Raw genomic sequence first — 26,429 nt, 5'->3', positions numbered from 1 at the left:
CATAAAATCACCACTTAGCCTTTAAATACTTGAAAACATCACTAGGGAATTGACTTGGGAGCCATCAGGATGGCAGCCATCACGATGGGCAGTTCTAGACCTGAGGCTTTCTGAAGGTACCTCTGGGGAAGTGTGTGGATGGTAGGTGGGGAGGAATTCAGGTCTCTCACTCTGGTGAGAGGAAGGGAGAGAAAAGGTGTCTAGTGTGGACTTCCTGAGGTTAGCCTTAGTTCCTTAAGGCTGCAAAGGCTGCAGGCATCCCTTACCTGTGCATTACAGGAAGCTCAGAGAGCTTGCCCAGAGCCGTTCTTTAGACTACTTAACCCTGTTACAGGAGCACTCGAGGATCAGAATGGAGAACAGTGCCCACTTGGATATGGTTTATTCTCTGGTCCATGATTCATACAGTTTGTGGTAAAATAAAAACACACTTGGCTTGCAGCAGTACTCCTTAGATGTGCCCAGAGAATGCTTGTTTGCTTTCAGTGCCCCTAAATTACAATTCTTTGTGCACTTCCTGTTTCACAGTTAATGGTTGAGATCTGTGACTCTAACAAGACTGTTATTTTTCACTGCAGTCCATTTCTGCTAGAAACTAAGCAGCCTGTGTACTGTCTGGAACATGTTGCACACATGTGCTTTGAGAAGAACAGCATGCATAGCTGACTAATTTCAAAAACAGCCTATTTATAGTTCTTCAGAGTAATTGTCAAACACTTGGTCTGTGCGCTTTTGCTAACGTCATGTGGCTCAACATGGCTTTTTAAATGGAGATAAATTGTTTTTTTTTATGTGTGGGTGATTCATTTGATATTTCTCTATAAATTTATACCCCAACTGTGTCTCTGAAGTGTGTCACTGCAGTAATAGCCCAGAGAGGAGTTTTCAACAATTAGCATTGGATTCAATGTGGGATGGTGCTTTAGAGAACTCACAACTGTGTGTGTGTGTTTGTGTATGTAGAAAGAGGAGGGAGGGAGGCCTGGAGGGAGACTATCTATAGTGTCTGTATATGGGTGTGGAGGGCAAAGGAGGACATTGGAAGTCCTACTATGTCATTCCCACTGTATTTGTATTTCCTTGACATAGTCTCTTACTGAGCCTGAGCTAGCCTGGTAGTCATTAAGCCCCAGCAACATACGTGCCACTCCTCCCACCACACCCCACAGTGCTTGGGATACAGGTATGTGCATGGCCACCTGGCTTTTCAGTGTGTTGGGAGTTTGAGCTCAGGTCCTCATGCTTTCTCAGCCAGTATCTTACTTGCTGAGACCTCTCTTTAGTCCTATTATTTTATAAAATGTGCTGAAGCTGCAGAGTCACACAGGACCTAAAGGACTCTTGTGCCTTGAACTCTAACTTAAAACAGTGTTGTTGACTGTCACACGTGGCCTTGCCTTATCATACCTAGCCCATGTGCTTGCCACCACAAAGAATACAAACAGGAACAGGAAACGGAAGGCACTAGTTACTGAGCTGGTGATGGTTTTATTGCCGAGGAAGAGTGATGAGGTTTGAAATTCTATGTGGAAGAGACAAGTTCTTGTTTATCTGGTAGAAAGTCTAAAACATAGTAGGTGTTAGAATAGTTTCACAAAAGCCTAGGCATTTGTTTACACAGTTGAGAACTTTCTTTGCTGTCTTTCCATTTTGACTTCTAGGGCTGAGTGACTTCCTGTGGGTTAATATATTTGTGAGTTGTTTTTGTAAGTAAATATAGGAGTAGAATATAGAGATAAGAGTGGACAGAGGGGCTGGGCAGTGGTGGCGCACGCCTTTAATCCCAGCACTTGGGAGGCAGAGGCAGGCGGATTTCTGAGTTTGAGGTCAGCCTGGTCTACAGAGTGAGTTCCAGGACAGCCAGGGCTACACAGAGAAACCCTGTCTCGAAAAACCAACAAAACAAAACAACAAGAAAAGAGTGGACAGAGGGCTCAGTCTGGAGCTTTGGGATCTGTCTTTGTTAGGGTTTCTGTTGCTGTGATGAAACATCATGACCCAAAACCAGTTGAAGAGGAGAGGGTTTATTGAACTTATCCTTCCAGTTTGCTGGTCATCATCAAATGAAGCCAGGACAGGATACTGGAGGCAAGATCTAATGCAGAGGCCATAGAGTGATGCTGCTTACTGGCTTGCTTCCATGGCCTGCTCAGCTTTCCCCCTCCTCCTAAGAACCCACAGTGGGCTGGGCCTTCAACCATGAATCAAGAAAATGTCCCAAAGGCCAGTCCACAACCTGATCTCATCCTCTTAACTGAGGTTCTCTGCTCTTAAATGACGTTAGCTTGTGTCAGTTTGACATAAAACTATCCAGCATAAGAGCTAATTGAGGAATGGAGGGGACACCTCTGGGCCTAACAGTGTGGGTGGCTGTTATTGTGGGCCTCTAGATGCTGAGTGCCCTAAGTGACCATCATTCCCTTCTTAGTTTGGAGACGGAGAATGTGAGGATGAAGGTACTGCCAGGCTCAGAGTTAGGAAAGGCCTGCTCTTGGGTTTATGGATAACTTCTTGCTGTATCCTGACATGGCAGACAGGAAAAGTAAAACACTTTTCTTCACTGGGCAGTGGTGGTGCACACCTTTAATCCCAGCACTTGGGAGACAGAGGCAGGTGGATTTCTGAGTTTGAGGCCAGCCTGGTCTACAGAGTGAGTTCCAGGACAGTCAGGACTACACAGAGAAACCCTGTCTCGAAAAACCAAAACAAAAAACAACCCCCCCCCACACACACACTTTTCTTCATCCCCTTTCCACGGGTGTGAATTCATCACAAGGGCTCTACTCTGTGTATTTCCTTCACAGTGTCCTACTTGCTATTACATTTTGGGTTAGGGTTCAAAAGGATGGATTTTAGGAGTGACACAAAAACTGATCTGTGGTGTAATCAAGGCAATCAGTGATTCAGACTCCATAGGAAGGTGGCAAGGTTGGTTCTGAGATGCAAGGAGGTGTTGTGCAGAGAAAGGAGGTCTGCAGGAGTCCAGGATGGATGTGGAGGTGGAGGTGGGGAGTGATAGAAGTAACAGTGTTGGTGGAGGTCAGGAATCCAGTACATGACCAGCCAGAACCAGTCAGTCACTCAAGCCCAGGAGAGCACTGATGCTGAGAGGTGACCTTGCCCAGGGTATTTGCTGTTTCTCACAGGGCTGCTATTAAAGAATTGTTTGCTGGTTGAGATTAGCACTACGCTCAAGCAAGTGGCACCCAGAGTCACTTGTTAGTGGCAGACAGAGAACAGGAAAGAAACCTGCGCAGGGTCAGTATTTGTCCAGGCTTGACTGGTTAGTCCAGGTATAATTAGTAACAGAGCCTTGTGCACTCTAAAAGCAGTGCTGTGGCTGTGGTTGATAATACAGACACCCAGCTTACATGCACATGGTTGCAGAGAGATACTCATTGCATGTGTCTGTGAAAATCCTGAGTGAAGATTTGTCCCACCAGGGCTTTCTTGGTGTGTTGACCGTCATTAGAGAGACCTGCTGTTCTCTTTGCATATATACTGTTTGAATTCTAAAAGACACTGTGCCTTGTGGTTCCCTGAGCTCTCTTCTCTGGGTTTGTTTTAGATGACTGTTTGTTCAACTAATATTGGAAACTCAAGGACATCACATTGCCACGGTTTCTGTTATTGTAGCTCTTCTGGATTCTTTTAGGGGACAATGGTTTTCCCTGGGAGCTCCTAGGAGCACACTAACCCCTTTAAGACATAGCTGGCTAGGACTGTTTAGAAAAGGAGTCAGGGGAATGAGGAAGAGGAAGGGGAGGACGCTGAGTCTTTTTACTTTCTTCCCCAATGAGAATTGGTTTGGGAAGCCTTATTTTCATTGACCTCTGGGAAAGTAGGTACGAAGGGAGTAAGGTCAACGGGAGGAGTCTGGGGTCCTCAGAGTTGCTTCTCCATGCAGAGAGTGCCCCATGCTTGTGGTGCTTGTGGGAATCAAGAGTGAGGTTTTTATTTGGACCATTTTATTCGGAGGCCACCATATGCAGATTATTGCCATGCCCATGATGTTGTTGTTCATGGTGAAAGGGGATGGAAGACCCTGGGCCTGAATGCTGTGGGATGAGAGAGCATTCCCATGGGAACAGGCTTGCTTTCCCACCTTTGGGTTGTTCCTGTGTTCATGTGATTATGCAGCGAGGTTTTCCAGCTCTGGCTGGAAACAGGAATCTGTTGTTCCAATATTTGAGACCCTGTAGGCCTTTCCTGCTTCCTGAAGTTGGGCTGGACACTAAGCTGGTAGTACTCAGGAGGATGTGGGCTTATCTCCATGGGAGCTCGTGAGCTTCAGAAAGCCCTGTCTAGCTCGCTCCCCCCAGCTGGTGTTTGTCTGTGTTTGTCAGAAGCTGTGATCTGCAGTGGTAGCTGGGAATTCTTTTATAAGGCGGTATTTCCTCTTGTGTTTCTATCATTTTTGTTCCACACATCCTGAACCCCTTTCCCTAAGGGTGGTGATATCAGTAGGCCTCTTAGAGAGAAAGCCCCATCTTGCTCTTTGAATGGCATCTAAACCATAGCATCCAAACCTGGCTCCTAAAAAAGTGACTGTGATGGTAGGGGGTGTCCCACAAAGCTGAAATTCAGAAGGTCATTCTAGCAAGCAGATGGACTTGGATTTCTTTTCCTTCCCTCTGTAGATTGTTTCTAGCATAAACTTGTCCATTTTCCTCCCTGGCTGCTTGATAACTCAAGTGAGTCTTCCGCCTCCACCCACCGTAATTTTATGATTTAGGTGGAGTGATGTTTGGCTACAAAGTTTCTTGACCCTTTTCTTAAAAAAAAAAAAAAAAAAAAAAAAAAAAAAAAAAAAAAAAAAAAAAAACAAACCTAAAAACAAAAGACAGATGGAGAGCCATGCAGCAAGCTTGTGATAGTACAGTGATCATAACACACTAAAATCTAGAAGGGTAGCTCGGAGGGTGGTGTATGCTCTGAAGGTGCACCCATATCCTGTTTGCAGAGTTCTGTGGTCTGTCCTGTGGTTCTACATTTCATGTCCCTTGTCACTTATTAGCAACAGGTAGATGCCATGCAGTATATTCAGTTCTGGGTTGCATATATCTGGATCTTAAGTGAGACCCTGATTCTCTTCTTAGCCAAGGAATCTATCCTCGCTTCTTTTCCTCGGGAACTTCTGCCTTGTGAACCACTTTTCTCTTCCCAGTTCTTTAAATTGAGACACAGTGTGAGAGGCTGGACCTTGGAACTCTACTGCTTGGGTCCACCTTCCAGGTCTGCAGTTCACTAGGCAAGTAAAGTAGCTGCCTGAGTTTGTTTCCTTGCTAGTAGAATAGGAATGGTGCCCTTTAGTGCGTTTACAGCAATGCAGTCACTCACCCATCATGTGCCCGTGTAGAGAAAGCACTCAGTAAAACAGCTGGTAGCACTGGGCGTGCTTAGCACTGAGAACATGTACCGCAAAGCTCTGTTCTTGAGCATAGGCTTGCCTGGGTATTTGGTCTGCTTTCTAATCATGTCTGAGTGAGTCTTATGGAAACTTTACATGCCTTTATGGGGACAGCAAATCAAAGGTATTTTGAAGCTGATGGCATGTTCTATAGAACCACCCCTCCAAATCCAGATTTGATATACACAGGATAATAACAGGTGTTCTTGATTTTGAGGACAGAGGTTTTATTCTAGTGTCCCACAACCAGAAGAGTCATAAAGGATCTACCAGCATTAAGCTAAAATTGAAATGGCCAACCTGGACAGACATCTTCTGTAATTGTAGATAGTATGGAACAATAAATAATATGTCTTATACCAAATGGACATCCGTTTTTAAACACTTGGCTTGTGCGGTCACCTGCAGTGATGCCCGAAGTAGACATCCCAGGGCACATCTAGCTCTACATAAGGCTGCATTGAAAGGGATGGCTCTAGACATTTTCTAGAAGAGTTGGTTTCTAGTGGTCTGAGGCTAAACCATTTTTCCACGTATAAGGGTGAGTCCAAGTTCGGTCTTGATGCTGCTCTGTCCCTGGAGTGGTTTCCACTAATGTCCCTTCTTGTACTTGCCTAGGCCTTTCCTGTTCCCTAGATCCTTCTCTGGAAAGCCCTGCAAAGGCCTTGGTCCCTCTTCACCTGCTTTGTTTTCTGTTCTCAAACCTTATCAGATACATTGTAGACAGTGTATGTTCTTGTTATTGCTGGCCCTTCCATCCTATAGTCTACAAGCTTGCCCTGTGCAGACACAGGCATGTGGTGTGTTTGTCTTTAGTGTACTGGAGCCTCAGGTGTCCTTTGCCTGGGAAACCTCCTCTTACACTAGCCAAAGCAGCAGGACATGAGCTCTCTAGCTCTTCATCCCCGAGGAGAGCTGAATACTCTCTGTCTCAGTGAGTACACAGACAGAAATGATATTTGGGGAAATTCTGCAGAATACATTATTTTGAGATCCATCTTGGTATGAAGTTAGGATCCTGGGAAAAGTAAATTGAAGGACAGGCATAATCTGTGCCTTTGGCCTTTAACAGCTATATTTAAAATATAGAAATTAGGAAAATAACCATGTGCTCATTGCACTTGCATTTGTGTGTGGATGAATGAAGGATATTGTCTGCACTGTTGCTCTTTGTTCCTTATCTAAGCCATGTGGGAAATGTCTTCTAGACTTCCCTTGAGAAAAAGTGGATGCTATTTTTTTTTTCTTGCAAGTGAAAAATATGTAACTTTTTGGTTCTGGACATCAGGAAGCGAGTAATTCAGTTAACTTTCAAACCTGGAAACTACATTATTCCTGACCAGTGGCACTTTGGGCATTTGTGTGTGTGTGTGTGTGTGTATGTGTGTGTGTGTGTGTGTGTATTGGATGCTTTGACTTTCTAATTCTACTTTATTTATGTACTTGTATATCTAACTTTATTTATATGCACAACTCAACATTTATAATGCCATTGGTTTTCTTGAAAAAGAATTTAGGGAATGACAAAACATTTAAAGTAATTTTGTGTTCTTACATGGGGCACTAAAGGTGGTCTTTCTTTTGGTATAGATGGTGCATACAATGTGTGTATGTCTGTGTGTGCACATGTGTTTATGTGGGCGAAGGCATACCACAGTGCCCATGTGGAGGTCAGGGAACAACCTTGTCACTTGTTGGAGACAGGCTCTTTGTCTTTCATGTGTATTCTAGGCTAGCTGGTTTTAGGTTTCAGAGGATTCTCTGCCATCTTGCTGGTGGATCACTGGGACAGACACAAACAGAATAGGACAGAACTACAGGTGAGCATAACCATCAATGCCCATTCCTAAAGACCTGCTAGCCTCAGCTTTACATGGATGCTAGTGATTTAGATGCAGCTGAGCCATCTCTCAAGCCCTGCAGCCAAACTTCTTTTGCAGTGAGACCACCTGACCCAGGGCCCTGCCCATGTTGAGCAAGCACTTTGCTACCCAGTTAAATCCCTATTCCTTCATGTTTTGCTATAAGGTGTTGAATTAATAATTAGTTAATAAATCCCAATGCAGGGTTCCTTCCCACCTCAATGGTTGATGTTCTGGAATGAAACACACACACACACACACACACACACACACACACACACAAACGCAGCCTTTACATTTTAATATGCCCTAAGCAACACAGTAGGTAGTTAACTGCCTAGCTTCTATGCTGCTAGAATCTACCTTCCTCAGATAATTCTGAGTTACTACTTACTAGTTTCTGTATTCCATCTTGGCTGTTCTTAACTCCAATTAGTCAGCCCTCTGGGCCATGTTTTCTTAGAGCAGAGTCCAGGATGCTCCCCTTGCTTCTATACCTCATGGCAGCCTCTGTGTCTCCTCTCTCCTAAAGCGTGGTGGATCTCCTTTCTCTCTTCCTGGACCCAAGCCCAGGAAAGAAATCATAAAATCCTGCCTCTGTGTGTCCTCCCCAGCTATTGGCCGCTGGCATCTTTATTTACCAATCAGAACAAACTGGGGGCAGGTTCCCAGAAGCTACATGCAGATCCTCTTGTGCAAACAGTTTTTGGGAGGAACATAATTAGCATTTGTAATACAAGCAGGTACAATGAGGTCATGATGTATGTATGTATGTATGTATGTATGTATGTATGTATGTATGTTAACCTGAAACATCCCAAGTTCTGGGATTAGCCCAACTTGAATTTGAAATTCTGTTGCTGCTGTTTTGTTTTTTTCTTTGTTTTTTTTTTTTTTTTTTTATGTCAGAGAGTGGGTCTGGAATACAGGAATGCCTGTGTTTGCAAAGGTAAACTTTGTGCTTTGGTTGGCTGTGCTCTGGATAGCAGTTTTAGGGTTGTCAGGCTGAGGGTGGAGGAGGATGTTGGCCCATAATCCATTCAGCTCTCATGGATTCTACCTGATTATTCCAATTGTGAGATTCTTAGTCACTTTCCCATTTGAAGTTAAATATTCAGTATTTCAGTGCAGTTAGAAGCCTACCTTCTGAATAGTAACGTGATTCTCAGATTTTGCTGTTTCTAGGACTTGAGGTTCTTTTCCTTGGTAATGTAGTAACTTCTGTTTTTGGAAACCCACCAGTTGCTGTGGCCATTTATAAATGGCACTTAATGTGCATAAACCACTTAAGAAAGAGCTGCACTTTAATTGGTCTTTAAAGTTGTGTCAGTGGGTAACTATTTTAGCTGAAAATTAAGGAGATGATTTACAAAAATTAGCTTATTTGTTCCTTTGAGTTTAATGCTTACCACACTGTAGACATTTTCCAGATGCTTGTGTTAGGGTGCATTTTTATGAGAGGCCATGGAAATTAATAGACAATAACTTTTTTCCAGTATAATTCTGATACTAACTTTGAATGAGTTACTTCTCTTGTTGTGGAGATAGACTATCTGGGAGAAACCAGTTGCAAGAGGAAAGATTCTTTTGGCTTGCAGTTTCAGAGGGATTGCAGCTTGCTCTGGGGTGGTGGCAGATGTGGTTTGAATGGCTTTGGCCCGGGAGATGAGAGTGTGAGGTTGCATTTGCTTTGAGAGTCAGAATCACAAGGTCCATATTTAGTGACCTACTTCCCACAGTGAAGCCTCAAATTTAAAGGCTTCGCAACTTATCCAGACAGTCCCTCCATTTGGGGAGCAAATGTTCAAGCATATAAGTCTGTGGGGAACATTTCAGACTCAAACAATAGCACCCTTAGGAGAAAACATGGAATCTGAGTTCTTATGTTTTGCCTGAGTTTAAATGAAAATGTTCTGTCTTTTTTGGGGAGTCTGGTCGAGAGATCATTATTCAAAGTACAGTTGAAATCACTGAGCACACTCTGGACAGAATCTGGGTTCTGTTACCTTCAGCCCTCAGCAATGATTTATGAAGCATGATGTACAGATTTCCCTTCTGCCCAGTTCTCCTCATTTTACTATCTTCTACAGTAGTCATAGTTGTCTTTACTGAGAGGTGAATGAGAGAGTGAGTGTGTATACCCGAGTGTATGTGCATGTGCGCACAGAAGTGCAGGTGCCAGAGTCCAGAAGAGGGCATCATATCTCCTGGGGCTGGATTTATAGGCAGTTAGGAGCCTTCCCCACATATGTGTGCTAGGAACTGAACTCTGATCCTTTGGGATAGCAGCAACCCCTCTTAACTGGGGTTGGAGACATGTCTCCAACCCCAGTAGTTAAAATTTCTTTTTGTAACAGGAATTTCCAAAGTGACTTTTTTCTTCTTTGTGAAAGTATAGTTCTTAGCTTTCTTGCCTTCTGAATGGCTTCCTGAATGGAAAATAAGTCCTGAGGGCTGCTGTGATTTATTTTATAAACAGGACTAGAAAGTGAACAGTTTGGCAAGCTCCTCATCTCTCAGAGACTCTGAGATGAAACCCCCTCCCCCAGTGAAGACTTGTCATATTTATAAACCATTATTATTTCAGAATCATCAAAGGAAACATGTAGCGATGACAGGGAAGGAGCTTGTTTATTCTGGAATTTTCTTCACTGTATTTTTAACATTGAGTAAATTACTGAGAAAACTTTGGCAAAGTGAAGACAGATGAGTGAAGATCAGACTGAGTTTGTGAACTGCAGTGAACTCCTAAGTAGGGGCAGTATCCTGCGTGACACAGGACGAGCCGTTTGCTCTCCGCGAGTGTCTTGAGGGAAGCTGGGTGATACTTCAAATTGACAAAAGCTTTATACTTTAGAAATGAAGACTTTATCATTTTAATCTGCAACTGCTCCTTACTTTATTAAATTTTAGCATAGATGTTAGCTTTAGGACTATCCAGTTGGGAAGAACGTTGACTGGGAGCCATTCTTGAATGAGTGTACCTTTAAAAGAAAACTGGTTTTAATCAACTGTACTTCCTGACCTTCAGTGGTCACAGAGATATTAACTGTCTAAAGATGTTGAGTAAAAAAGAGTGGCTCATTTTCTCCTGGGGTGTTACGGGAATGGAAGGCTGTGGCTTACCTGTGGAGATTATGTTTTTCCTTAAAAAGAAGTTCCTTTTTACCCAGCAGGGTCAGTGCAGATGTGTGCTTTCATAAGCACAGGTTATAGTCTGAGTATGAAGGGCTCTACATTTGGGATCAAGCAGAAATCAAGCAACTGCCATACTGTGAGCCAAAGGGCGAACACAGTAGACAACGTATATTTGGGAAATAAAATACTATTTAAAAAGTTATATAGTTTTAAACATCTGATTTTTTTTTATTTATGTCTATATGTGCACGTGTCTGTGTGATATATGTCATATGTATGGTGGTGTCCCTGGTGCCACAAGAGAATGCCATATCTTCCAGAGTTACAGATGGTTGTGAGCCTCCCTCCACCCCCATATGGCTACTAGGAACAGAACCTGGGTCCTCTTCTCGTCCTCCATCCCTGGCTACCACTGGTCTGTCTTCTTTATAAATGTGACTATGTGAAGGCTTTGCATTAGTAGAGTGGTGCAATATTTGTTTCTCGGTCACCATCATATTGCACTAAGTCCGTTGTTCTGAAGTTTCATCCAGGTCATAGCATGGGTCAGACATTCTCTTTTTCTGGGTGAATAATTTCCCATTGTATGCAGATAGCATGTTTTGTTTGTCCATTTACCTGGAGCTGGATGTCTGTGTGACGTAATCACCAGTATATTATGAAGTATAGATGTTGGGGTCTGGGTTAGGGTCTCTTGTTTTAGAGGGGGGTTGAGAAAGGATCTTGCTGTGCAGCTCCAGTGTTCAGCAACCAGGCTGGATGTCCTGCCTTTGCCTCCCATGCACTGGGATTACAGGTGCATGCCAGCACTCATGGCTGGAGTCCTGGTGTTAAATGCTTCCTTACCATCTGGGATTGGCTGGGAAGTGCGCACCTGTGTAACCCGCTCCTGTGGCTGCTGTTTGCTTGGTGTCTCAGGTGCCACGAAGCAGTCTTTTTTTTTTTTTTTTTTTTTCTGAGTTGTTAATGCTTTGTAGTAGGTGAGGCCTAGTACAGGGTGATCTAAATGTCTAATATAGAAAGTCTAGAAGCTCTGGCTCCTACTTCGTTCTATGTAAGAAGCTGTGTTCCATGCATGAAACTATGTCCAATTCTTTATTGATTCCTTTGGATGGTTTACTTTTATGAGCAACTTATGGCAAAGGCCAACAAAGTCTGTTTTCATGAAAGGCCACCACGAAGCTGCATTGTGAGTATAGGATGTCGTATTTCCTTTCCTGCTGTGCACAGATGGAGTGTAGAGAAGTGTAGCCTATTCTGATCTCTGGGATAAAATGGATCTGGACACAGACTTCCTGCTACTGGCTGGTTGTGACCAGTTATGCACAAATTAGAAAGCAACTTCTTTTCTTCTTGAAGAATTTAAAGGACCATAGGTGACTTGTGTTAAGGGTAAAGATACATTGGGGAAATATATGATGTAATATTATTAAAGTATCACATAATCTTATTTCTTTTGTTTCATGTAAATTTACAGATATAGTTATCAACTGCTTTTCCTGTGGGACTAATAAGTGATTTATTTGTGGTCCTTATGTTTTTCCTTCAGTCTCCTGTGTTGGTCAGTTTTGAATCACTATATCACAGTCTGTTAGTTTGATTTACTGCCTTTGTCATCATGCCAACTACTATCCTGAAGACTAGATGACTATGGTGGCCTTTGATCTGTAGAAGCCTAGAACAGAACTCATCAAGTGTAGGTGTAAATTGAGTGTCTCAAATGCCATTATCCTCCTCCACATTATCCTCTACCAGTCTGTGGGCTCTTCTTAGATCGGGCAGATAGGAAAATCAACAAGAGCCATGGCTTGCTTTTGAGATACTGAGTAAGTTTTATCTACCATGTGTTTATAACAAATGGTTCACTCTTACAGATTCAGCCAGGGGTACTTATAGTAGGATGCCTAAGGGAATTTTATGCAGCCATAAAAGATTTTTTGGAGAAGGGTTGTAATTCAATTGCGGGAGTCAGGGGAGAGTTGAGTGTATGTGACTGAATTCTGTTCTCAGTGAATTGGGTTTTTAAATTTTGTTTTGTTTTTCTACTTTATTATTATTCTTAACAAGCACACTGGCACTGAAATATGCTAGCCATGTCTTGCAGGTCTTGGGACACCTTTCACATTGGCAGCTGTGCAGGGTTTCCTGTGTGGGAGAAGACTAAAGTACAGAAGGAGGGGCAGGAAGAACAGATACACTCACTGGCGTAGTCTTTTTAAAATCCCACATGTCCAGCAATACACTTGGGAGGAATACGAGGGGATCACGCATGAGCCAGGCAGCATTGTTTGCAGTTTCAGGATCTTTCATGGACCTATGAATCCCATGGTGCTCTGTGGTTTGCAAGCAGCATCCTTGGGCATGTGTGGTGACTATGTCCTAGTGTTGGGTTGGTAGGAGATACAGCTCAAGTGTAGTCTTCCCATGTGATTAGATTCCATGGGAAGGTCCACATATTTTAAGTGAGCTTTGATGTCATAAGCACACTCTAAGGTGTGCATTTCTGATTTGCCCTGGAGCCTGTGTACTTTAGGCATCAGGGTGACATTACAAGGCAGATCCAAGCAGCCTTCTGTAGTTGGGGATAGTGTTTATAAGTAGTCAAAGTGACTCAGCCTGTGCCAGATGGTGAAGCAGTGTGCATGCTGGCTGAGGGTGGCATCCATCCAGGACTGTGAGTAGGTGTGACTTTTAACTACAAGGTGTATTGTCACAGAGCAAGGGAGCTACTTCATCAAGGACAAATGTTTGCTTTTGTAAATAGGTTTCAATTAACTGGCACTGAGGGTATTTGCTTTTCAGTAGAGATGAGGTTTGCATGCCCAACTGAATTTTTCTTGTAGTGTTAGGGATGGTGCATGTATGCTGTAGGTCTGGAAGGATCATAGCTGCTCCTGGTTTGGGACTGGTTGTTTTGCATCTTTTGTGCTGGTATGACATATGAGGCCACTAAGTTGTTAAGTTCCTGCCATCTGAGTCCTGTACTTGTCTCTCTGCAGCCAAATTGTTGGTTTCTAGAAGCAGAGTGTTTCTTTTTCTTCAAGGTGTTGGGTCCTAGTTTTGAGTGCCTTTCTATGCCATTATCTTGGCTTGTCCTGTGTGCTCTTCTCCTGTCCCATGTTCATGCTTTCTCTGTTCTTGCTCCGTGTCCACTTCTGTTCCTATCCTGTGGTCAGCCAGCTCTTATGCCACCTCGTACTCTCTGTTTTTATGCCAGCCTGCAGCCTAGGAGAGAATACCATGTCTCTCATACCTTGAGGCCTTTGGTCTGGAAGCAGGAGATAGAAGCCCTGCCCTTGTGGTCATTCCTCTTCAATCTCTGGCTCCCTGGAGGCTTAGCCATGTGTGTTGTTAGTCCCAGCTCCTCAGTCAGCATGGACTGGGGACCAGAAGCCTCAGTTTGGTTGTGACTGGGATGGCTCTGGCATAGTCTGTGGATTAAAGACTTACTTGCACAGAACATGTGACTTTCAGTACTCAGATCAGGATGAGTGGACCACTCTACTCTCTAGGGTGCTGGTCTAGGGATCATTGCTCCAGATCTTGTTAGCAGCAACAACTGCATCTGGTCCAAAGTTCTGAGATCTTACCTGCTGGATGGAACTTTCTGTGCTTCACTTAGGAAGGGTGATTCCGGGGTATGCTGGACTCACGCACACACCTCCTACTGTCCTTTTTTTCCTGCTCTCCCCCGTGAGTTGGCCCTGCCATATTGCATGTACCCCCATGGACACCCTGGCATCCCTTTCATCCTCATCCCCACCACCTATTCCTGTTCATAGATGGCTGAGCCCAGCCAGGGAAAGTCACTCCATAACTGTGAGATCCTGTTCCCACATTGGAGGGCCTTAGGGCAGCCTGGAAATGGAACCTTTTTTCCTTGGCCCACACTGTGCCCAATGACTTTTAACTTTCTCTATGCTTCTTCCCCACCTCCCCGCCCCCATTAATTTATTTACTCACTTTAAATCCTGGTTGCTGCCCTCCTCCTCCTCCTCCTCCTAGTCCCACCCTCACATTCCTCTTCTCCCATTCTCCTCCTGAGGAGAAGGGGGGTCCCCATGGGTACCACCCCTCCCCCCACACACACACCCTCTACCTCTCAGTACACCAAGTCTTCTTAGTTCTGGAGTTTCGCTCTCACACCTCATTCCCATTTCATTCTCTAGTCAGTAACCTTTCCACCACACACAAGTCAGACAGGTCAACGCTGATATTGCCAGTTCTTCCTGCTGACCTCAGACACCTCTGCCTAGTCCTGGACCCTACCCCCAGTTTGCATATTTTCCATTCATTGTTGGAGAACAGTTCCTCTTCATTCCTACAAATTACACCACTAGCCTATTTAAATATCCTCATTTGTCAAAATATGAATGTATTTAGTAACATGCTGATGTCTGTTTTATATACTTTTCTATGTTTTCCAATTTTATATGATTTATCATTTTTAAAGTCAGAGCAAAACTCAATGTTCTTGTTCATGTGTGTGTATCTGTATGTCTGTGTGTGTGTAACACACATGCCCAATAAGCCTATTATGCATTATAAGGAAAACACTCTGATTCCAGTTGGGACTGAAATATTATGTTTCCTCCTCAAGTTTTCTACCGAACAGATAAGTGTGGCCTTCCTATGGCTGCCCTGAGGTTCTAGCTTTTCCTTTTATTTTGATAGCAGGCAGTGAGCCTTTCAGATGTAAGAAGTGATGCGAGGTGAACTTTAGCACACTGGGGCACCATTTGCCTTTTGCTCATCTCTATTCTGGTGCAGGTGGAACTGTTTCCTTCCCTAAGAGCACAGCAGAGGATGTCTGTCCTGTGGTGATGACATTCCTTCATGGCTGTGAAATGACCTGACACGAGCTAGCAGCCACTCTGTGGGCTAGAGTCTGGGTCATTTGCTGGCGACGTGTGTCACTTCACAGTTTCATGGCTGGAAATTAAAGTGATTTCAGAAACATGAAGACTCACTCTCTGTTTACTCCTTCCTGGGTTTGGAAGGGACATTTGGCAGCTGTGTGGCTGAGGCAGCATTGTCCTAAAGGAGGCAGCTCCCAGGGTTTTGTCCTGTGCTGGCAGGAATCCAGGTCTGATGGCAGTCACTCTCCTGAAAATGCAGCAGTTTATCATGTTTTCATTTCCTTCATTTACATCTTTTATGCTATAATTAGTGATTACTAAGATGCTGGAAGACTCCACACAGCACCCACAGAGCAAGAACAAAGCAGCTTTGCATCTGACACCTGACACGAGAGAGAGCAAGAGAGAGAGAGAGAGAGAGAGAGAGAGAGAGAGAGAGAGAGAGAGAGAGAGAGAGAGACCACGTGGGCAGCTCCAGGCTTGTCTTCTGCTGGGGCTTTGCTAATGTGACTCCCAGGATGTGTCGGTGACTTTTTGGCCACTATGGAAGGCATGGCTCAGTGATGGAAAATCGTACCACGTAATTGTATATTCTAATAATGTTTTCTATAAAAAGACCACGCAAACCTCTACCTAAAACAATCATAAATGCTATACTTGACAGTGTCCTTAATTATCATTATACTTGGAAATAGGCTAATTTACCATCCATCCAGTTTTAGCACAGGCTTTGGAGACTAGAAAACGTGCTGTGAGAATGCCTAGTGGTTTCTCGTCAGAAGCTGAGGCTGTTATTTACTTTTAGTTTCTTCTTGAGTTCGTAGCTGTCTTTATGAAGTAGAACTGGCCTGAAAGGATTTTCAGACTTTGAGGATCAGAAGGAGGGTTATTATTGTATTACCGTAACCACAACTGAATGGACCTTTTTACCCTTGCCTGCCTGTGATGCTGAGACCATGGAAGTCCCTCTCCTGACCTAGATCCTGGTCACTTTTCCGATGTGCCACTATAACAGTTCCCATCATGCCTTGTCCTTCTGAAGGACCGATCACCGGAAGTGTCCATTACTGACCACTTCACAGATGAACCGTCTAGGACTCTAGAACCTTACTCAGTCGTATTGCGTTTCCTGTCACTAACCAAGTGGCCTCCTTGTCAGTCACACTGGTTTTGCCCCTTTGTGTTCCTGGTCCTCTAAAACTGTCCTGCCAGGACTGGCTACAGCCTGTTCACAGACGTAAGCAGCGCTTTCATTCTGACTGCTGTTTTCCCCATTGCCTTACACAGTTTGGTTCTTAATTCATTTTGTATTCATGGCTATTGCGGGTTTGGTTTAGGTTTACAAAAGAGCAAGCAGTCTTAATGTGGACTCTTGCACACCCCTTAGCTTAGTGCCCCTAAGCCTGTGAAGGGCCTTTGTCCTGAATGGAGAAGTCTGTGTGGCCAAACACACGTGAGGATGCTCATGGGGCAAACATTTAGGAATGGAGCTGTCGTGTCACCCAGTCAGAGGGTGTGGGACATTTAGGGGCACTGAGGAGATCCTGTTGATTGAATGAATGTGTTGTGTACTGCCCAGCCTGCCTGTTGAAATGAGCTTGGGTGAGCACAACTATGGACTCAAGTTTTCAGAAGACTGCAAAACACTAAATCCATAGCTGTGTCTGCCTAAGCTCAACCAGGGCTGAACCTAAGGTATTGAACATGCTAGGCAGGTACTCTACCACTGAGTTTTGCCCCATCCCCACTCCTGTGGTTTTTCCTTCCAGACAAAATCTCATTACATTACCCAGGCTATCCTCAACTTAGTAGAAACCCAGGCAAACTGTGACCTTGTGATCCTGATCCGCTCAGCCTCCTGAGTAGTTGGGATTAGAGGCCTGCCCCACCCCCACCAGGCCTGATGAGCAGTGGCTATTGTAGTTTCTGTGAGCCTGCCCTGTCTGCATGGTGATATTGTGGCACAGGCCCTGTTGTAGTTGTGGCCATGGTGATTGATTCACTTTGAATGTCCTTATGCCAACTGGTTCACATGGCAGTAAAGTCAGCGTGGCCTTTAAGAGCAGTTCTCTTACTTTTTAGTTGAACCTTTACTACTGAGAGGTTGGCCTTTTTTTTTCTGGCTTTTTCATGAACTAATTTGGGGTACCTTTTTCTGTTTAGCTTTTGAGAAGAAGAATCTGAGTTCCTGGGACACTATGTGATTCTACTCAGCAGGGTGTATTATTCAGGTGCTGATGCAGTTTTGAAAGTTGAGCCGCCCAGCCCGGGTGGTCTGCTCCACAGGGTAGACTTAGCAGAGCCCCTGCTCAGCAACCCACCCGCCTGACTGCCACTTTTGCCATGTACCCTGCCTTCAGCAGAGGCAGTCAGGAGCCACTTTACACTCTCACAGACAGAGGCAGAAACACAGGAGAATCAGGGTCAGGAGCTCGTTAGCCAGCTGGCCTTGTTAAGGATTTCCCTGTCTACTTCTGGAAATTCCCATCCAACTTTGTCCATTTTCTGGCTTTTTAGAAATTCAAATTATATACTTACTAAAAGCAAGCAGTCTTTGTTAGTTACAGGTTTTGGCATCTGTAGCAAGGCCAGGAATCTCCCTTTCATATGCCAGGATGAAACATTTGAATCAGGTCAGAGCTAGAGAGGTGTTGGGGATTTGTGTTTAGCTAGGGGAGGTTAGTAATTATAGGTTTTGTTCTCAGTTCCAGAGCGGAGAGGTGCATGGCTCAGGGGTGTGAGAGGATGCAGCAGACCAAGGAGGAAAAAGCTTTGGGAACTGGGAGGGCGTTACTGGGGCTTAAGTGGAGTGGAGCTAAAACGTGAACTTTGCCCTTTTGGAATTCCAAGCTGCATGACTTTGGGCAAATTGCTAATCTCCTGAGTTCTGCTACTCCCCCATCAGGAAGGACACAAATACTTTCTGCATAGAACTACCAGGGAGCTTAAAGGAGATGAAACCCAAGTGTTGCAAACAATGCCTGGGATGCTGTAAGCACTCAAGAGTTTCCTGGTAATAGAGTAGTATTTCAGAGAGCCACTTGTAGGCCAAGCAGTCATCGCTAATGTAATTACTGTTACAAGTTTCAAAGAATGGATAACAAACCTATTGTGAGTAGTGAATAGGCCCAGCCAGGGTGGGTATTTCATAGGAATAAATAGACTAGAAATAAATGTTTTCTAAGACCTGTGAAAACTGTGTCTGTATCACTGCCAGACAGTGCAGGATTGATAAAAGTGCTTTTTTTCATAGCAAATTTACTGAGATACTTCATCCTGCTAACAGTGACAGGTGAGGGCTGTGGTGATGACTCAGTGGGTAAGGCACTAACCACACAGGCACGAGGACCTGAGTTTGACTCTCTAGAACCCATGTAAAAGCTGGACACTAGCACACATGTCTGCAATCTCCTTGCTCCCACACGGAGATGGGAGACATAAATTGTCAGTCAAGCTGATGAGGTCCTGCCTCAAACAGGATCAAAGATCAAACAAGGTAAATGGCAGGCTAGGACCAACACACGAGAGGTTCTCCTCTGACCTAAATGTGACACACACAAACACACACACACACACACACACACACACACACACACACACACGCGCGTGCGCGCACGCACAAATGACAATCAAACATTTGTTTTCTGCTTTGGAGATACATTCGTGTATAAGTTAGAGGTGGCCTGTGTTCTCATGTCACTGTCAGGTAACAGGTGTCATGATGGGAGAGGCGCAGGATGGGGAGGATCTGGGAGGCTTCATTCCAGGTCAGGGGTATTAGTGTACAGTGGAGTTTGCTAGGGTTCTCAAGTTGGCTGAAGGGCAGGAGCACGGTGAAGCAGTGAAGTGTGAGGAGCAGGATGGGCAGGGTGGGCAGGGAGTGGTGGGTCTTGCTCAGAGGACCTACTGGACAGAGCCATGACAAACTACTGGGAGAAAGCCAATTCCTGCTACAGGAAAATGTGGATGCTTTCTTTTGTTATTGGCTGTTTGCACAGAGCTGTCAGTACTAGGGAGCTTTGAGAGGTAACAGTGCAGAGGTGGATGTGTTCTTACCCCGCAGTTACACTGAAGACTGTACTGTCATCAGTCCAGGAATGGCCGGTACTGAAGCCAAGCGAGGCCCAGCTGTTTCCCCGAGTATGCTGTGAGAGGAGCAATAGCAGGGAGTATGGCATAGGCTTCCATCATGTATGGATTGAAAGTGGTCATACCCTCTAGTGTCCAGGGCAGGGCTCTCACTGGGTCAGGCTGTTGGCAGAGGAGGTTAGTGAGACCTGGGTTGATTCTGGCAGGCTGGGTGCTGACTGGTATATTTCCATTTTCAACCCCTGAGCCCTGGCCAAGCCAGGATCAATTCAGGAACTCAGTATCAGCACTTCTAATTCTAAGTCTTTTGTGCACTGGGAAGGAATCATTTGGGAAACCTTATTAGTTGCAAATTCACTACCGAATCAGTGGTCATTGATGTGGTTAGTTCTAACAATAGGAAGGAGGACCCTTTAGATATACACTTAAGCAGTATTAGGTTGTGTGTGTGTGTGTGTGTAACAGAATCTTGAGAAAGAAATGTAATATTTTATGCCACATAGAAATATTCTATACTTTCTGTATACTCCTGGTCCTTTCTAAGTTCGGAGAACCCCAGTACTGGTGTGGAGCTGCATCACAGGCATAAGCCTTTCTTTGGATTCCCGTGGATTACAGGCATCTTTGTGTGATAAACGGGGAAAACCAGACTTCTCTTGATTCTCTTTTCTGGAGAGGGAAAGTCTGTGGCTCTGAAAGATGTCACACATAGCCTAATTGGATTGCCTGGGGTAGCAATGAAAATGTGTACCTGCATGTGTGTGTGTGCACACTGTGTGTGTGTGTGTGTGTGTGTGTGTGTGTATACGTACATACGTACATATAAAGGTAGACGACTTTCTTAGGGTACAGGATCTAAGGTCTGTACCCTGAAGCACAGCTGGCCTGTGCTTCCTGTTTCTGACCCTGGGACTTGTGTTCTTGGATGAGGTTGTGAATCTGAGTTAATGTGAGGGAAATGGTCCGGAGCAGATGTAATGAGAAAACACTAATGCCCAACTTTTCCAAGTCATCAATTGAAATTTTTTATCTTTGCAGTGAACATTTTAGAAGCAAAACTAAATTCATTTCTTCCTGATGGAATAGAAATGTAATTTATATTAAAAGCTAAAAATGAGGTGAAATAAAGACAAAGGCAAAGATTAAAATGCTTAAACTTTTTATTATAAATACTAGTCTCAGATACTCTGTTTTATAATTTGTAATTAAACTCTGATATCTGTGGGAGGATGATTCCAAGTTCATAATGTCTTAGTACTCAAGTAACAGATACATCAGTAAATCTACTTTTGTTAGGTTTTGTTGCTTAAGCTGATCTTGTCTTGTGTCATAGTAATATTTCCTTTAGGGTAAAAATCAAGCATTTCTTCACATTATTAAGTAGATTTATAATAACAGTGTCCTGTTTTCTGAATGCTTAAATATAGGCTATGGGTGCATTTTTTCCAAATGAAGATTGTTACTCTGGGGTATCATCCTCCCTATTTTGAGATAAGTGGAGATTTCTTAATGTTTTAGATGGACTTTAAAAAAATAGTTAATGTTGTATGTAAAAGATAAAGCAGGGAGCTTTATGGTTGGTGATGACACACACACACTGTGGCTATGATAACATTTAAAATTTATTTTTATTATTTATTTTTACACAAGTGACTACTCACCATAGTAAGTTTCTCTGACCAAGGTTGGGAGCAGCATGCATCTGTACATGTAGACATAAATGTCTGTGAGATTGTCCTGTATGGTTAGCATTTTCGATATTGCAGATATCTAGCAAAACATCATCACTAGCTTCTCACCTTGGACCTTGAACCTTGGAACGTTCCCTAGCTGTGGGTTTTGACCATATTTACTTTACCAGGCATGAATTTCCTCCTGAGGGGCAGGCCTCAGGTCCAGTGAAGAGGGTGGTTTATAGCCGCATAGAGTCTTGTCACAGTTGACCAGTGGGGCCCTTCTTGCATGGAGGGCTGATATTGTAGCCTGGAGGGTCCAGCACTGGGTAAGCAGCCTGCCTAGCACCAAACAGCACTGTGAGAGCTAGTCCACAGGGAGAGTTTCCTGAGTTCAAGATTGAGTTTTCTGTGTTTTGCAACCAAGGATGACATTTTTAAAGTCTCATGCTTAGCGTTGTTTCCCACAGGAAGATGCCTTTCACCCACTTAGTTAACTCTAATATATATATATATATATATATATATATATATACTCAGTCTGCTTCCAGTTGATAGTCAGGTGTCCTTCTATACCCACTTTCTTGGAAAGGCTTGAAGACTTGACTAATGGTGTAGACAGGAAAGAGAAAATATAATCCTGTTTGGAAAAGCCCGGTGGAACTTATTAGCTACTCTCCCTGGTTTTCCTCTTTCCAAAATCCAAGTTCATGCAGTCCTACGCCACACTGAGATTGTACTGCCCTGGGCAGAATTCCTGGCATATTTGAGGCCTTACCCCTATTAATTTCTGCCAGATTCCCCAAGCCACAACTGGCCCAGTCGTTTTACACCAGCAAAATTCGCCTTCACCCCCTCCCTGCCCTCTTGCCGACTGTGCCAAAGGCATTGTTATGTAAGTATGCTTAAGGCCAGTGGTTGTTCCAGGGCACTCCCATACCTGGTTGGTGTCCCGGACTTTATGGCTTTCTGCTGCCATTGTCTTGGCTTTGAATTCAGCCTGACAACTTTGTCTGTTTGACAAATGTTAGATAACCCACCTCCCTTCCTTTAGTAAATATACCACTGCTAAGTATTATATTACTTGCACCTGATGGAGTAGGCCCTATTTCTCAAGGCCAGTGGAAGGAATTTGTGGGGGAGGTATGCTTGAGGGGTGGGGCGGTGGGAGGGAAGAAGGAGAAAAGATAGAGACAAGTCAACTGCTGATCCCAGAACAGGCAGAGCCGGCTTCCCTGGGCAGACGCGACTAGCTTGTGTGTGGTGACAGAGGACAGGCCAGAGATGGCAGTCCACACAACAAGACTGAGGGGTGAAGGTAAGGCAAGCTCCGAGGGCCGTGGACCACCGCGAGGGTTTGAAAGTGAGTCTGGGCTGCAGTGCTGGTTCTGTTCACTGCAGGGACTGGGGTTCACTGCAGGGACTGGGACTTGATGGTTCTGCTTCTGAGAGGGCAGCTCAGCCTCAGTCCTGCCAGAGCCCGGTCAGCACGCACTGTGCACAGCAGTGTTTACTCATTGTATGCTTAGCTGATCTGTGGTACAGCTGGGTTGACTTGTTCAGATGCTGAAACTTCTTAAGCTGGTTTCGGTGTGTGGTGTTTGGGATCAAACCCAGAGTCTCATGCGTGGTGGGCAAGAGCTGTACCCCTGAGGTACACCTGGCTCATTTATTAAGTTCTCTTTTTTGCTGTTACCATGCCCCCATTTCGTTTGCTTTCCCCCATACCATCCATTTCTCTGCACTTGTCCACGTGGCAGGGATCTGTTGCCTGATGTTTGCTTTCCGACACCTGATCCTGGGGAACTTCTTTGCCCCTTGCTGACTATGTGTTAGTGGAATTTGGTGTGTGTGTGTGTGTGTGTGTGTGTGTGTGTGTGTGTGTGTGTGTGTGTTTTGAGTCTCTATATGTGGGCTGGAAATGTTGCTCAGGTTGTGCTTTTGCCTAGCATACTCAACACCTTGGGTTCTATTCCCAGCACCCCCGCCACCCCCCCCCCCCCCAACAGTTACACAGATAGAATTGTTGTTTTGGCATTAAATGGATGTTAGTACTGGGCACGGTGGCCCTCACCTGTCATCTCCGCATGGGGGAAGCTGGGACTAGATTACCTTGAATTTCAGGGCAGCTTGGCCCTACACAGTGAGTTGGAGAGACCCATTCGGACTACATGAGCTCCTGTCTTCTAAAAACAAAACAACAGAAGCTGGCGGGATCGCCCGGCAGCTCGTCATCGTCGTCCTCATCGTCCTTCCTTCTGAAGGCACATGGAAACTTCCAGCAGAGCTGCTGTTTGCTGAGCCTCATTCCTTCCAACAGCAGATGTTTGGCTGTAGAGCTCTGATGTCACTGCCATCAGCCCCACTATGCAACCCTTAAACAATCCCCTCTAACAGAGTCATCACAGTTGCCTTTATCTGTGTGGACATCAGGGAGGGGGTTAAAGGTTATCTTGAGACAATTGTATTGGTTCATAGTGATATAAGCCTCCTCCCTCCATGGTGGAAGATGGAGAGCGGCCTGGCTGAGAGAGTTTTGTTGTTTTGCTTCCATTTATTAAGATGTTTCTAAAAGCAGTGTCAGAAGTTTACTTACAAATAAAAAAACAGCTACAGTAAATCAAATGTTCAAAAATAACTTCTAAGAGTTCTTAAAATATAGAGTGACTCAAGTAATAATCCAAATGTATTTTTAAAAAATATTTATTTACTTATTAGTTTGTTTAAGTGTGTGTGTTTGTGTCTGTGGGTGCATGTGTGATATGTCTCTGCAGCGAAGTCACACCTTAAACTCCGGGTCCCCTTGCTTCCACTTCCTTGGCTGGCAGTGCAGCCATTTGCCCTGGAGCCTGGCTCTACCCTTCATGTTTAACTAAGTGGGACAGTATCTTCTGAGCTTCAGGTGGGTCCTCAGGCACGGAATCAGTTTAGTAGGTCACAGTGAGCTTTTGGAAGCTGAAGCGATGGACATGTCACAATGCACAGCAGGTTGGAGAGTCATGAGACAGGGCCTCTGTAGGGTCTGCCCATGTTACCGTGTAAAGTGGTTTATACACAGAAAGCCACTGACCTGGGATATTGTAGGTTTACCCAAGTATTTCAGGGTGAGTCTAATTATGCAGGGGGAGTCTTGATTACTATGTCTTTCTTAGCTCTTTTCCACAGATAACTGAGTGGGCTCAGAGGGAGCGTTCTTTAGAATGTAAAAGTTTGGTGGTTTTGACGGTGTTGTTTCACTGTGCCCTCCTTTCTTCAGTGTTTCCTACTAAGATCTTTTAAGGCATTGTGAGCCACATTCAGCTGAGCCTGTTGTCACATGCAGCATGACACATGGAGGAGATGACCACTCAGACGGTTATTTCCAAATTCAAGTATATTTTCTTTGCTCTACACTAAATATAATAGTTCCACGTTCTTCATGATAGAGCCAAGATATGTGTCCCAATAAGCAGAGGTCTTAGGTGAGTGTGTGTGTGTGTGTGTGTGTGTGTGTGTGTGTGTGTGTGCACATGCACACTCGCACACAGAAGTGGGCAGTAAGGGAGGGCAGACTAATTCTGCAGGCCAAATAAGAGAAACTAGTATCCCTTCTGCCAAGAAGGCTTTGGAGCCTTTGGAGACTGTGGTGGTTATTGACAGTAGAAATGAGAGCTACTATTGAACTGACAAGTCAGAAGGTTAAACTGGTTATTACTTCAACACTGAATATTCATAGATGAAATTAGAATCAACCCTCCCTCTCTCTCTCTCTCTCCCTCCCTCCCTCCCTCCCTCCCTCTCCCTTTTTCCCTCTCTCCTTCCTTCCTTCCCTTCCTTCCTTCCTTTCTTCCTTCCTTCTGGCAGGGTCTTGCTATAAGGCCCAGGCTGGCCTTCAGTTCATGATTCCCTCCGTTCCTTTACCTCCCTCCTTCTTTACCCTCCCCTCCCCATTTCTCCTTTTTGCCCCTGCGGTGCTGAGGATAACCTCTGGCCTTGTGCTGCTAGGCAAGTGGTGCACCAGCCCTGACAGACATTCTTACTAACATGTTACGTGCACTCTTATGTTTAAATATGTTCTAACTATAAACTGAGCTTTAACATTGTTTGCTCATATACTTGGAATCTTATTCAATACGATACTCAAAGGATTGCAAACCAGAATTTAGTTCCAGGTTTTGTTCTTTGACTTGCCTTGAAAAAATCTTTTAAAAGATTTGTCTCATTCCCCCACCCCCACCTTTTTGCTACATTTTACTTTCAGCATTTGATCTCTTTAAGAAGGTAGAATAATTTTTTTTTCACATTAGTTTTTTTTTTTTTTTTTCCACAAGGGAAGTCATGATACATGCGCCCTTTGTTAGAGAATTATTTTATAATTGTTCATCCGGAAGCAATTCATGAGTTCCTTTATAGCCGGCTGTAGTAAGGGACAAGCTTGTGTTGTGACTGTGCTGACGTGTCGTTTGTCTGTGTCCTTATTTACTTAGTCACCAGTTGTCCCTATGTGTGTGTATTTAAAGACAGGTTCCATTAAAAGTAAGCCCTACCTCTTGCAACACCAACTGCAGAGAAGTCAGAGCTGAGGGGAAGTCTCTGGCTGCTGAGTTAGTGGGTAATGAACCCTGTGGCAGCAAAGGAAGTGGAAACACGTGCAATGTGGGCGGCTGCTGGGAGGGCGATGGATTCTCCATTACAGGGGATGCAGCTCCCACTCTTTACTTGATCATTGTATCTGTTGAGAAGGTTTGATTAAGGAGGGCATGTTTGAAAATAATTGAAATTGGGTTTTGGCTGCAGTATTGTTAGACAGTCACAGGTTGATGGCTACACTGTGGGTTTCTGGAGAGAGCAAGCTGATGGGGATGTGTTGGTTCCTGGGGCCAGAGTCCTAATTCCCAGTAATCTATGTGGGCCACAGTCTCAGTGGTGGAAGGTTGGTGTTCACATACTGGTGTGTGAGGGTAGAGGATGTGTGTGAGGGAGAGGGGAAGTGTCTTAGTTACTGTTCTATGACCCTGAAAAGACCATAACCCAGGCAATGCTTATAAACGAGAGAATTTAATTGTGGGCTTGTTTTACAGATTCAGAAGTTAGTCTGTTATCATCATGGTGAAGAGCATACTAGCACACAGGCAGAAGTAGCTGAGAGTTCTACATCCTGATCTGTAGACTGGGGGTGAAAGGAGGGCATGGGGCTTAGCTGAGGCTTTTGAAACCCCACGGAATAGGTGTGGCCTTGTTGGGGGAAGTATTTGGGTTCTGGGATCTGAACTCAGGTTGTTAGGTTTGCATGGCAAGTATAGCTCACTGAGCTGTCTCTCAATCTGAATTTTGAATTTTTTTTAATCCAGTTTTGGGGATAGAATTTGGGTACTTGCATATTCTAGGCAAGATTCTACCACTGAGCCAGAACCTCCAG

At 44.4% G+C, this 26,429-nt stretch overlaps 1 protein-coding gene across 3 annotated transcripts in view; it reads left to right on the top strand.

Moving 5' to 3' along the window:
• Fam107b (family with sequence similarity 107 member B) overlaps nucleotides 1-26,429 on the top strand; it is a 74,564-nt gene that overhangs the window by 20,504 nt on the left and 27,631 nt on the right. Inside the window, exon 1 of one of the 3 annotated variants that reach the window (XM_034510896.2) lies at nucleotides 22,205-22,349. The exons of the other annotated variants lie outside the window; for them this stretch is intronic. Coding sequence (XP_034366787.2) covers nucleotides 22,316-22,349 — 34 coding nt within the window. The 5' untranslated portion in view covers nucleotides 22,205-22,315. Of the gene's footprint in view, nucleotides 1-22,204; nucleotides 22,350-26,429 lie in introns of those variants that run through there. 3 annotated transcript variants of the gene reach the window in all.

The sequence above is a fragment of the Arvicanthis niloticus genome, chromosome 8 (genome assembly GCF_011762505.2).
Source record: "Arvicanthis niloticus isolate mArvNil1 chromosome 8, mArvNil1.pat.X, whole genome shotgun sequence".
NCBI classification, from domain to species: Eukaryota; Metazoa; Chordata; class Mammalia; order Rodentia; family Muridae; genus Arvicanthis; species Arvicanthis niloticus.
The sequence above is the reverse complement of the archived record's forward strand: the minus strand, read 5'-3'. Positions and strand labels throughout refer to the sequence as shown.